The 13,428-nt window shown below is 52.5% G+C and overlaps 3 protein-coding genes across 3 annotated transcripts; 1 reads left to right on the top strand and 2 right to left on the bottom strand.

The window, feature by feature from the left end:
- Positions 1 to 705: 705 nt before the first annotated feature.
- glcA (type 1 serine/threonine-protein phosphatase catalytic subunit GLC7) lies at positions 706 to 2,701 on the bottom strand. The gene is made up of 5 exons (XM_058448473.1): positions 2,646 to 2,701; positions 2,128 to 2,436; positions 1,656 to 2,057; positions 1,229 to 1,528; positions 706 to 1,168 (listed from the first exon to the last, which is right to left on the bottom strand). The coding sequence occupies exons 2-5, from the start codon at positions 2,302 to 2,304 to the stop codon at positions 1,070 to 1,072; spliced, it is 978 nt and encodes a 325-aa protein (XP_058313884.1). The 5' UTR covers positions 2,305 to 2,436; positions 2,646 to 2,701; the 3' UTR covers positions 706 to 1,069.
- A 1,265-nt stretch (positions 2,702 to 3,966) lies between these two features.
- Positions 3,967 to 6,470, bottom strand: N7498_001411 (leucine-rich repeat domain-containing protein; the record flags this gene model as incomplete). The annotated part of the gene is made up of 2 exons (XM_058448474.1): positions 3,967 to 6,333; positions 6,429 to 6,470. 2 exons carry the CDS (start codon positions 6,468 to 6,470, stop codon positions 3,967 to 3,969), a joined length of 2,409 nt encoding a protein of 802 aa, XP_058313885.1.
- Positions 6,471 to 10,095: 3,625 nt separating this feature from the next.
- N7498_001412 (patatin-like phospholipase domain-containing protein) lies at positions 10,096 to 12,300 on the top strand (the record flags this gene model as incomplete). The annotated part of the gene is made up of 2 exons (XM_058448475.1): positions 10,096 to 11,535; positions 11,587 to 12,300. The coding sequence occupies 2 exons, from the start codon at positions 10,096 to 10,098 to the stop codon at positions 12,298 to 12,300; spliced, it is 2,154 nt and encodes a 717-aa protein (XP_058313886.1).
- Between the last annotated feature and the right edge of the window lie 1,128 nt (positions 12,301 to 13,428).

Raw genomic sequence — 13,428 nt, forward strand, 5'->3', positions numbered from 1 at the left:
TATTCACCCTCACGCTCGTCTCGATGTGTCCTCCACCTTCCATGCTGTACTCAACTTGCATGTCCCTTGATTTCGTTTCCCCCCCCCTTATTGTTTATTGTTTTAACCTGCAGCCTGTTAGCCGGTGACCCTTCCGAATACTATAGTTCTAAAATTTGGCTCTTATTCTTTCTCCGAACTGCCTGGGTGTAGATGTAGATGCAAATTGACTGCTATGTGCACCGAGTTGGGACTCGGTTCGGTTTGGTATACTCCATCCCGTAGCGTTGCTTTATGTTTAGGGCTACTGCAGTGAACCAAATCAGGTCTGAAGCACAGAGAAACCAATGATCACTGTCAAAGTCATTGATTGCATGAGAGACTTGAGTACAGTGGGGCCTTGGCTGGTTGGATACTTTCCGAGATTGCCACTACCTTGCAGACTCGAATGGATAACTCGAGCCTCAGCATATAGGAATGCTATTTTGCCTGTACACGGAACGAGCAACAGGTATTACACTCTACGAGTCCAAGAACAATTAAAGTGGACAACACATGCGTTCAATTCAAGACACAACCGATAAGCAGAAACAAGATAAAAATAAGATAACCAGGTTTCCCCCTTTCCAGGATGCCCCGAGAGTAAACATTCCGTCCAGATGGTAAGAAACAAAACAGGAACGTCAGGCGCGAAAAGGGAAGGAAAAAGAAGTTGTAAAAAGAATCAGTCGAAGGAAAAAAAGAGAAATTCCGATCCGGATGTTAACAGAGGTTGCAGTCGCGTGTCGGCCAGGAAATGATGGCGGGGGTCGCATTCCGCACGGGGAGCCCGGATAGAGAAGAAGGGATTAGCGGAGGGTGTGAGAGATATTCAAGGGAGGGTGTGGTGGTGGGCTGCCCCGGCTGGAGGGATTCCTCGGTCGTTCATCGCTTCGTCGGTCTGATGGGGGGTGGAACTCATGGAGGTTGGAGGAAAGAGTTGGATGTCATGGCGGGGATTGTTTAGCGTGACGACTTCGGGATTGTTGTGAAAAAAAAGGCTTATCTCCGCCCGAACCTGCTGCACATGGGAAAGCTCGTATTTGTTCCTTTATTTCTTCTTTTGCTTGCGCGGAGGAGTGGCGGCGGGCCCGCCGGAGCTCATGCTCCCGTAAACGTACTTTTGTTTCTTTTCCGCTGGTTTCAGAATCTAAAAAGAAGAAAATATTAGACTCGTATAAATCATGCGAGGATGATGAAATCCACTTACCTGGAAGGAGCAGAGCAGGCTCTCGTCGACGCTCATCATTGCACCCGCATTGTCGAATTCACCGCAGTAGTTGGGTGCGCTGAATAGCGTGACCAGCTGGCGCTTCGAGAAGAATTCGTAACCGTCCTCCACAACTTGATGAGCACGGCATATCAAGTCCATATCGTGTTTCTGGAGGAAGCGTGACACAACGTCGGGGCCGAATGTGAAGGAGACACCGCGGTCGTTTTCGCTCCAACCGGTGATATCCTTGTCCGGATCGGACCACAGCAGATCGCAGAGAAGACCGCAGTCGGGAATCTAGTGGAGTCAGCGATCATGGCCTTCAGCTGAAGACAGTCTGGCACAGTTTCTTTTTTTGCCACTTTCCTCGAGTCCAAGACAACCACTTGTGCCAGGGGCGATAAGCAAACACGAAAGTACTTACATCGGTGGGACGCATAACTCGGCGGATCTGCTCCATCGAGTTCAGGTCGGGGCTCAGACCACCGTGCATGGTGAAAATCTTCTCGTCAATGATGGCCGCAATGGGCAGGCAGTTGAAGCAGTCGGTGAAGGTCTTCCACAGCTTGATATTGTATCGGCGCTTGCACTCGTCGTAGAATCCATAGATACGGTTAATGGAGGCACACTCGTGGTTGCCACGGAGGATGAAGAAGTTCTCAGGGTATTTGATCTTGTAGGCGAGAAGCAGGCAGATGGTCTCAAGAGACTGCTTGCCACGGTCGACGTAGTCACCGAGGAACAGGTAGTTGGCCTCCGGGGGAAATCCACCGTATTCGAAAAGACGCAGAAGATCGTAGTATTGACCGTGGATATCACCGCAGATCTGGAGAGTGCACAAGTCGTTAGAACGCGCATCCCGAGCGGAATGCCGGGTGGGCGGTAAAATTACGAACCTTGATGGGAGCCTCAAGCTCGAGCAGAATGGGCTGGGAGATGAAGATTTCCCGGGCCTTGGTGCAGAGATAGCGGATCTCCGACTCAAGCAGCTGCACCTGCTTGCCAGGGCGGCTACCCCTCACTTCCAGGAGCCGATCGATGATCGAGTCCAGATCAACCTCTTGGTCGGCCATGATGTGCGGCCCTTAATGAAAAGAGAAAGGGGGAAACGGAGAAAGGAAAAAGAACGAGACGAAAAGCACACGCGCGGGGGGAAGGGGTGATGACTTCCGGGGCGGCGAAGAATTAATGACGCGGTGGTTGTCCTACAAGCGTTGACAGTCATTAGCAAATGGTTGAAAAGTAACAAAGGTGCCAGTCCGATTCCCAAATCTTGAGATCGGGATAGGAGACGAGGCAAAGACAGGCGCGTCCCGTGTGGATTTTTTTTGCCGCTTGGGATTTCCTCACGGCCTTCCTCGACCCTTCAGGATAGACAATAGATATCGGCGTAGTGATCGAGAGGAAGGCTTACCAATGGAAAAGAACTTCGATGAGGTCAAGGACTAAAATGTGAAGGCCTTGCGGCCGCGGCTTTTGAGGTGATCTGGCAGGGATGCCAGACGGGGTGGACGGGGGAACACTCTGAGAGAGATTTGACGGTGACTGGATGTCGAGATAGAGATATCGGCTGCTGAACAAGTTGGAAAGACCAAGTCCGAGGGGAGAAGGCTTCGGCTTCGGGCTTTGAGGGGACGAAGGGAGGGGTGGGCGAAGTTTTCCGACTGTCGGAGAAGCAGGAGGGAAAAGGGAAAAGAGGTCAATCAAGGGAGAAAAATACTTCTCGCACGGGCGAATGTCACAGAGATCCAAAATAACGGGGAAACGCGATGAAGCGGGCCTTTGAAGGATGGAGAGAGGAGAGAATCTTGCACAGGGAGAGGAAGCGGGAAGTTCCAGAGTTTGTGTTTGCGGTGTTTGGCTTCCGGTTATAGATCGGCCTGGCTATTTTTGTCACTTCATCTTGATGTGGGTTTTTCTTTGAATTTAGTTTATCTCTACTCGTTTTTGCTCTGCTAGATCCTATTTCTATTCTCTTGTTCATAAATATTGACGTGGCGTGGCCGAGGGGCTGCAGAAATGCACCTTTTGGAGCCGGTCGAGACCGAGCGCTTTGTGCCTCACTGAGACCTCGCGCTAGCAAAAACACAGTCTAGTTGCAGTCCAAATGGACAAACGAAAAGAGTGTATAGAATGTCATTGTCCAACCGTGTCTCACTTAATGTAAGTGCAAGTTGTGTAGCTCACTACGCTCATCCTGGACCTTAAGTGTCGTCTACTCTATCAACAGAGGTTGCGAAGGCTCTTATATCGAACAAGGCTGGTCTTATTGCCGAACTTGTGCTATGCACATTCATAGTTATTTATGACTCAGAATCACAGCGAGGCCCGTAAACGCAAAACAAGAGGGGAATAGAACAGTCAAACCGCCAACGCCAACGCGCCAAAATCATACAACACACGCGCTCTAAGGAATTTTCTTTCACAGTGCCTTCCAGAAAGATGACGCGAAAGAACCGCAGAAACATGCGTTTTGATGCGGGGATCAAAAAAAGACAGAACGCAACAGGCCATAAATGTTCATACATCCAACCCACCATATCTCATAAGTCATCCAAACGCCACGAACAATGCATGGGGAGCAGCTCACGGGGCTCGCTCAAAAAAAAAAAAAAAAAAAAAAAAAAAAAGGGATAATCCGAAAGGTGGTGCTTCCTATACGAGGAACGAAGAGCACAAGAAGATAATAGGAAGAGTGGTAGAGGAGAGCGTCGACACATGATGAACAGGGGGTTTTAGCCGCCCAACGCATGGCCTCCACTCAGAATCGCTTGGGTGTTGGCCCGCGCAAGTGGCGCAGTAGGCAGGGCAGAGTGGTCCAGGCCTGTCGCAGCCAGGTGTGCGGCCAGGTTCTGGGAATTGTCCCAGGAATGATCTCCCAGAACATTGAGCCAGTTATGGCCTACTTCCTGTCGGAGAACCTCGAGCTGCTGGCGACACAGCTGCTCGTCCAAGCCCCAATCTCTACCAGGAACAGGTTGCACCATGGTGGGCTGCAACGGAGGCGGACTAGGGGAGGTTGGCTGCTTCAGTGGGCTCTGAATGCTGGAAGAGCCGGAATGAGTGCTGCTATCCAGTCTCCATTGGTGCTCACACGGGGTCACTCCAGTGGGGTCAATCGGGGCGTGAGTCTGTTGAGTTGGAAGGACTGCATTCATCGTTGGCTCGTGAGTACCGAGGCCATCTGGGTTGAATGGGTTATCAATTGAGAGGTCGATGATTCTGCGGCGCTGGATCTTCTTGCGACCTTTAGTGCCCCCTTCAACATCGTTTCGCTGCGCAGTCTTGGGAGACTCACGCTCCTCAATCGGTGCCTTTGGAAGAGGCTTGTCCATGAGATTCGCATGGGCTCCGGCAGTGGGTTTCTGCACCATGACCGATTGATCAGCGGCACTCGAGCGCACCACAGGCGTAGCTTCAGGCTCGGCGACACGATCGGCCAGTTGCTTTCTCTCGGTATAACCTGGACCACGACCATCGATGATGATGTCCTCGGCATACCCGGGAGTTCGACGGAAGAGGTTCATGATGACAACACGGTAGCCGGAATGGGTCTTCACAAAAGGGTTTCCGGATACCCAGATCTCTCGTATCTCAGGGAGACTGGTAAGCCGTGCCATTTCCGTCGGGTCCATGACATTGTTGTCGCGAAGGTCCAATCGTTCCAGAGAGAGCAGTCGCTCGATGCCGGCCAGGGAACGGAGTCGGTTGCCCCGAAGGTTGAGCGCCGTGATGGCGGGAAGAGGATTTCGTGAGATCGAGTGGAGAGACTCGATCATGCAGTAGGATAGGTTCAGCGCGCGAAGGGCCATCAGACTTGCCAGACTGTCGGGAACCTCGGTGAGAAGGTTCGATGACAGGTCTAGCGAGTTCAGCGTGTTGGCTACGGGAGCAAGGCTTGCGGCAGAGATAGACGTAAGGGAGTTCTCCGGAAGGCCTAGGTGCCGCAGGAAGCGCCACTTCGAAGGCGGCAGGACACCCGGAAGAAGGGTCGACGAGCTCCCAGTGCGATAGCCACCTGAGGTATCGCTCGAGTTCGAACTTCCCGAGCCAGTACGTCGAATGCGTGCAGACCTGCTGTGACGGTGACCATGCTTGGTGGCCGGCCGGGTAGGAGAAATGCTTTCAGCTCGGGTACGAAGCTTCGCACCCTCCGAGGCACCTCGCAGCATTGGCGCCGCTCGGGGGCTGCTGCTGGTTCCAAGTGCTGTTTCTGCGACGGGGGAGCCAGGAGCAGAGAGAGAAGAATGGTCGGGGGTCTGAACAGGCTGGGAGCCGGCAGTGCTGCTCCATCCAAGCGGCGGGGACTGCTGGGACTTGGCCGATCGTCGCCGTCTCTTGTCGATATCGTCCAGGACGATGCGCGTCAACAAATCGGCCGGATCATCCAGATGAGCCCGCTTGATGGACAAGGTGCGCAACTGCTCGGATAGTCGGTCCCACCCGTAGAAAGAACGGTAGTCTATGTCAATGATCTCTAAAGCGCTCAAATTTTTGAATGAATGCAGCGGCACCGCCGTGTCGAATGGGAATTCTTCGTACCCGTGGATCAAGCGAGCTCGGTGGTCAGGGGCAAGTCGCAGACAGGGGATTTTGGTGAAAGCAGAGTAGAGATACTTCAGATCAGCTTCCAGGGCCAGTCTGGCCTTATCGGACTTGGTGGCCGAATCCTTGGATCCCATACCAAAGGAGGACCAGAGACCGCTCATGCCGGACATGACACTACGAACACTGGATACGGAGTGGATGGAGGCGCCATCACCCTTGGACCGCTGGGGCTTATTCAGAAAAGATACGTAGGACTGCGATACCTCGGTATGGATGTTCTCCAGTCGGACGTTCATAGGACCCACGGCAATGGACAGATCCTCGAAGCGAGAAAGCAGGTAGAAGAGGTGGTGAGGGGTGAGGGTGAGTTTGGCGGGCTTGATATTCTGCGAGGTGAACTTCAATGCCCCGAAGGACAGAGCAGACGCCAACGTCAGGGAGGAGGAGGAGAGGGAGGATGGCGATTGTGGGGTCCCGACATTCTTGAACTGGCGGCGAAGCTGGAGGGCATTGGCAAGCGCTTTCTCGTGCGTACGGACGAAGCTGGCCAAATTCTGGGTAGAAGAAAGAAATAATTAGCCATACCCCGCGGATACTCGACATCTCGCGTCGAGAGAGGTGGAAAGTGTCAAAAAAATCCAGGACTCACCTTGATGAAGAGTTGTCCATCTTCAGTGTTGAGCTTCTCCATGGCGAAAGCAAGAGACTCCAGCTAGGCAGAATCCCAGCCTGGAGAACTCCGAAGATGGAACACTCAGAAGATGCTGCCAGAGAGGGTCGACATTGTGCTGCGACCTTGAGATCGAAGGAGTGCCGGGCTGCGCGATGTGAGGAGTCAGCGCGATTGAGCAGGGTAAAGGATAGGGGGGCACCAGGGCAACAAACCTCGTGGGAAAGGAATGTGCGGAGTTGACAGGTCCAACTCACAGGGTTTCCAATGAAACCTCCAGACTGCAGATGAGGAAGGGTGAAGGGGGTAAAAAAGGGAAGCGTAAGAGATTTGGTGGCACGGGGTAACCGCTAAATAAGAACGGCGTCTGATGATCGCAAAGATAACAGTACCGAGTAAAATACTCTGCTACTAAGGTTTTTTGTTACCTTGGGAAGTTCGCATATCTCACGGGGTTTTTTTTATTTCAAGTAAATCATAAATCATAAATTAACGGTCTGATCGCTATTTCATTTCCTTTTACGTTTCGGGCCCCTCCTCACGTCGACCATAACAACCCCTCTACTCCCGTGCTCTTTTCCATTTCAATCCATGATGGGAACATCAATACCAGAACGAACCATCCCAGACCAAAAAAAGACTGCTAATGTCCTCTCCTGCAGCTAGTATTCCTACTAACCCGGGTTGGGGTGGCAAAGGCGCGGTGGAGGGGTCAATCTTTTAGCTTCACAGCGTCTATCAGACCCTTCGGTTGGATGAACCGATAAATTTAGAGGGGAATGTTTCCTCATGGCCCCTCCTATGATGGTTTGATCTACCTGCACGGCCAGAAACCGTGGTGGATGGAGCATTCTGAGTCGATCCTGGCGAGCAAGGATGCTTTGTCTATCACGCCGCGGTGGGGCCCCCCAAAGGTCTTTCCTCCCCGATCGACTGTGAAAAGGGATTGAAAAAAAATAAAATAAAATAAAAAAGAATAAAACCAAAAATAAAAAATACAAGCCAAGAGGAGTTGAAAACCCACCACCTCCATCATGCGAAACTTAGTGGCAGCTGCCAAGTTGTTGATCCTGAACTGCTCAGCCCACGGCAAATATGTTCGTTGCCCTGTGCTCTTCTACCTGGCCCGCTTTTTTTTGCCCTCCCTAGTGCAAAGGCCAGCTGCCGTGTTCCCGAAATGTCCATCCGAGGTCATCTGCATGAAGGCAGCAGATCACTTCAGCCGCGTTATTGGCAGAGAGGCACATGCACCGTGATCGGAATGGTCACTCTGGAAATGAAGAGGAAGACTAAACAGACGAAAAATAGCGAGCGCGGGCCATTTGGCGCTGGACGGGCGATTCAATGAGCCGTCGCGGGACCTATCAGAGCGGAGGAGCAGCACGGTAATTACGCTACGGAGTACTTGGGACCGAGTCATCCCGCACTGACATCTGACATTCCGGGCCAGTGGAGATTACCGATTTGCGAAGTTTTGGGATTAGGGGTGTATACGACTCCAACATTGAACATCAAACGCTCCATGCTCAAGTAGGTGGTATAGGAAGCATTCCATCGAATGATTCCCCCGCCCTCCGCCACACCGCTCCCTCATTCCCGGCCCGACTGGGGACGACGGAGTACACCGAGCCATGGTTCACTCATCCCTTTCCCGTTTCATCCATGTGTTTGATGCTCCGTGTATACTTGGACGCCTCGGTTCGCATCTATTTCAGATCGTCCTAGCGACCACATTTTCGAGCTTATTTGCCCATTGGCCTCGTTTCCCAGGGAATCCCTAGGATGCCAGGCGGGGTACGATGCGATTGTCCTCGCATTCCTGGCGCTCGGTTCAATCTCAGATCCCGGATACAAAGTAGACCTGCAGTTTCAAGGAGTTCGCAGCGACCTCGCTCCACACAAATCTTGTGTTCCCCGGTTTATCAACTCGCCATAAACACTAAAATCAATGGAAATTTTTCCTGCCACCACCGGAATGCTGCGCACGTGGCAATTGCGACGATAATCAAGGGCGTAGTACGGAGTACACATGACGGGCGTCGCTATCTGGGAATCGAGCATGTCCCCTCTCCCTGACTAGTACGTACGCAGTAGGAAAATCACGACGGGACAACACGAGTAACCGCCCTCGGGCGTTTGGTGGGACCCACTGATCCAGCACGAGTGTGTATACGATGATATCGCGGGCGGACTGCTTATTGGGTGAGACACGGCACGGTCATTTGCAGATGCGCCAAGCCTGCCCGTGGCTCGCTGAATTGCGTCGCTTTTCCTTCTTCTCTCTTTTGTCCTTCCGATCTCTTCCCCCCTCGGGGAGTATTCGCCTCGCCTGCGGGTCCGTTTACCGGCGACGCCACAATCTTAGTCCAGTGAGATTCGGACTCAGCGATCTGCATAGCACTAAATCGGGAAGTCCAAGTATCAAAAGAGGTACACCCGATGTGACATACGCCAAGGTTCATGACTCTGATGGGGTGGTTGGTTTCGTAGACGGGATCATAAAAAACAACTACGGCAACTCTAAAAAAGAAATGGGCGGCTGTCGCGCAACGCAAACAACCCGCACCTCCCAGCCCAGATCAAGCCTTGGGAGGATCTGACAAGTCTTTTGATAACCCCGTACGATCACGGATGGAAGCTCGAAGGGAAATACAAGCACGACGCGGTGGCAGTGGCAATGCTTGCTATTTCATCAATATGCATGGATGCATTATGACCCAGGAAGGGCTGATCAGCGTGATCAGCGTCCAGGGTCGCAGATGACCAACTGGAATGGGAGTCTGAGATGCGCCAGAAGAGCCTAATTAGTAACCAATGACGCCGTGCTGCACATCTTTTGTGAATCGTCCCAGTCATGTGACCGAGGAGATGCGTTTCCAATTTAAACACCGAGCTCATTCGCCTGCATCGTCCGATGTCGCGCCGACTCGGTCAACAATGTATGCATGCGGCTAGCGAAACGGCTGTTCTCCATCATCAGCCCATAGGCTGCTTTCCTGTACCACCATCTCAATTGCGGCAGAGCTAACAAACTCTCCTCGCCCACCAATCACCTAGCAAACCAGACTTTTTGCCTCAGAGATTCGAACGACTTCGCATCTAGCGGTGAAGCCCTGCCGTGCTCCCCTCCGGAGCTTTTGTGACGTTCGCTACCAGGATACCCTGAATTACCCCGCCGGTAGAGTTATCTAGCGCCTTGGGGTACATGTCGGAGAATTGGCTTTGGATGGTATTTCGTATGGTCTTGCATGATCGGGGCCACGGTTGTTACACGAAGTTGATCGGCGAGCAAACTCTGCGTAGCATGAGTTCATTATTCGTCGGGATGTCGAATCGGGATTCGACATGATAGCGGATCCTCATAATTGTGGTTTGGTAAAGGCATTGATAGATACTGGTAGGATACTGGTAGATACTGGAGATAGATCTTCACGGCTCCAATTTTCAAGGGACACCGCAGATGCCCACCGATGAAACGAACCCCTCTGTTTGCTTATCTGCGGGGCTTCCCAGGGTGATCCACATTGCACCAGCCACCGCCCCACAATGTGGCTGGTGCGGATGACCTGCACGTGATGCTGACGTCGTGAGCTTCCGGATTCGACATGCTTCCTGCCTTCAGCTCTTGTACAACATGCATTGAAACATGTCCGCCGAGAAGAAGGCCACACAGTACGGCCGCTTTGACCCGGCCGGTCTGCCGGACTACGATAACGACTTTATCGACCAGGACGACCTGGACCGTTTTGAGAAAGCGTTGAACGCCCCGGAAGCTTCTCCGTTGGTAGCCATCAACGACTGGCGTCCGATCAACCAGCGCGTCCGTAAGACAAGAGGTCGGCGCAAGGCCCCGAAACGAAGCAAGGATGAAACGAGAGAAGGCGTGCTATACACCGTCCTGAAATGGCCACTCCTGTTGACCGTGTTCGCCTGGATCTTAGTGCTGGGCTGTGGCTACCTCCTGGTGCGCGTGTACATCTTCCTATACGAGCAGTGGGTCACCTGGCGGGGGAAGAGGCAGCGGCTTCGTCTGAACCTGTCAGCTCAGACAAATTACCCGGACTGGTTGAAGGCGGCACAGAAGCTGGACACCCATCTCGGGAACGAGGAATGGAAGCAAACCGACGAATATGCTTACTACGACCATCTCACGATAACCAAGGTGGTAACACAACTGAAGAGCGCAAGGAAAGATGTCGAGAAGGAGATACAAGACGGCAGGGACGGTGTCAATGAGCTACCCGCCGTGGAAGAGCTTCGTTCTCTGCTGGAAGCTTGCGTCAAGAATAATTTTGCTGGTGTGGAGAATCCCCGCATGTATAGCGAAGCCTACTCGGGAACCAAGGATCTGGTTCAGGAGTACATCGACGAGGTACATGCGTGCATCCAGTTGATCTTGGATAGTAAGCAGATCGATCGGCAGACAAAGTACCAGCACTTCAAACACCTCGATACCAACTTCGGGCGCACGGCACTGTGTCTCTCGGGTGGAGCGACCTTTGCTTACTACCATTTCGGGGTGGTCAGGGCGTTGCTGGATAATGGCGTCTTACCGGAGATCATCACGGGAACGTCAGGCGGAGCCCTAGTGGCCGGCCTAGTGGCAACCCGAACCGACGAGGAGCTGAAGCAGCTGCTCGTTCCCGCTCTAGCGCACCGGATCCGCGCCTGTCGTGAAGGGTTCACGACGTGGATGCTCCGTTGGTGGAAAACGGGTGCTCGGTTCGATACACTAGACTGGGCTAAGCAGTGCAGCTGGTTCTGTAGGGGCTCAACTACGTTTCGAGAAGCCTATGAACGGACCGGCCGCATCTTGAATGTGTCCTGCGTGCCCTCGGATCCCCACTCACCCACCATTCTGGCCAACTACTTGACAAGCCCGGATTGCGTTATCTGGAGTGCGGTGCTTGCTTCCGCAGCCGTCCCTGGCATTCTGAACCCGGTCGTATTGATGACCAAAAATCGCGATGGCACGCTCAAGCCTTACTCCTTCGGCCACAAGTGGAAAGACGGTAGTCTCCGAACCGACATACCCGTCAAGGCCCTGAACCTGCACTTCAATGTGAATTTTACGATTGTGTCTCAGGTATGACCTTTCCGATTGTATGCGTTTTGATCTCCACTAACGCCTAATTAGGTCAACCCCCACGTGAATCTGTTCTTCTTCAACTCCCGAGGAACTGTGGGGCGACCGGTCACCCACCGCAAGGGACGTGGTTGGCGCGGCGGTTTCCTAGGCACTGCTATCGAACAATATATCAAGCTCGATCTGAACAAATGGCTCCGTGTTCTCCGACACTTGGAGCTTCTCCCTCGGCCACTTGGTCAAGATTGGAGCGAGATTTGGCTTCAGAAATTCAGTGGTACTATCACGATCTGGCCAAAAAGTGTTCCGTCTGATTTCTATCACATCTTGTCAGACCCAAGCCCAGAGCGGCTTGCCCGCATGATCCACATGGGTCAGCAGAGCACGTTCCCGAAAATTCAATTTATCAAGAACCGGCTGAACATTGAGAACGCCATCATGAGAGGACTCCAACAATGCTCCACCACCGGAGGGCGTTCTCTATCCCCGATCCTATCTCGTCGGCTCCACAACTCCGAAAACGAGGATATGATGGAGCGACGATTTGATGACGGCCTGCCAGAACGGGACGATTCCAGCTCCAAGCATGGGTCGCCTTACGTCGACTTTTCTGACAGCCTGTCCCAATCAACCTTCTCTACCGCTTCACGCCCTCAGACCCCTAGCTCTCGAAGGGGTAGCGTGCTGGAGGAGATACAACGCCAATCCGCCGTCTTTTTTGATGATTCTGACCTCTACGGTGACGAAGACGCCCTAGTCACCTGAGCCATTTGCGGCGGCTTAAGCGCCTCGGCGACCGAAATCAACGAACGACATGACGTCGACCATGACCCATCCTTGTCAGGTCACTTGCACCTGCATCCTCCGTCATGCCCCCTCCCGCCCGACATGACAGGCGGCTCTCGCAGATCCGTTTTACTCGAGCGAATACTCTCGGGTCCCGCTTGCCTTTGCAACCCCATCACAGCCCGCTCTTTGACTTTTTGCCTTTCGCCCCCCGCACTCTTTCAGATCCTACATTCGCATGCCAAGGAGCATTGTTTCTAGGTCTGGGTACATGGTTATCTCTTTGACTTTTGCGTTTCCCGCGTTTGCCTTATGACACTGACAACGGCTTTGTTGGCTACATGGCGTTGAAGAGTGTTTTGTACTATATATCATCTTGACGACTGTACGACTATAATATAATTTCGGGCGGGTTTTTGAATGCATTTCAAATCGTATTTTACAGCGTGTGCTTTCATCTGCGTAGTACATTCTTGTTCATCTATCGGGCGGGGTTGCGCCCCAAGATAACGCCGTTGACATCAGCTCCGGCGTCACGGAGGTCGACATCAGATTAAACTGGGGCCGCTAATGCAATCCATCGATGCAGAATGCCGTCATTCATAAATGGACAGCGATCTTAAGCGGGGCGTTATTGCAGGTTAATTTCCCTAGTCTGTACACGTTCACTCCAAGGCTGGCAAATACCAGCGTAGGTATTATTATTATCTTGCCTATACTAGTCATGCACGCCGGGGCTCACTTCCCATTTGCCACATCGGTAAAATAGTGTTCAAGTCGATCGTTCAAGTCGATCTTGAATCCCACTATCCCGAAGTAGAAAAAGGCCCCGGACTGAATCAAGGAAATATCTAGCCCATTGTGAAAGCCTGATTCTACAGTGAAGCAAAGTGCCTAAAAATAAATATGCCACCATAATGACCGGCTCAGTAAACTGCCTAAGTAAAGCATAATTTCGCCCTATACTGGCTTCAAACATGACCCCAACCACTGCGGCCAGCTTTCAGCATAGTTACCCCAACACGCAGCTCCAACACGCCCAGCAGAACTTTGAAAATTCAAGCTCTTCCCAGTGAGATTGGTCCGTAATGGAAATAACTCCTCGAG

Source organism: Penicillium cinerascens (genome assembly GCF_028974065.1).
Source record: "Penicillium cinerascens strain IBT 15544 chromosome Unknown contig_16_segment0_segment0, whole genome shotgun sequence".
Lineage (NCBI taxonomy): Eukaryota > Fungi > Ascomycota > Eurotiomycetes > Eurotiales > Aspergillaceae > Penicillium > Penicillium cinerascens.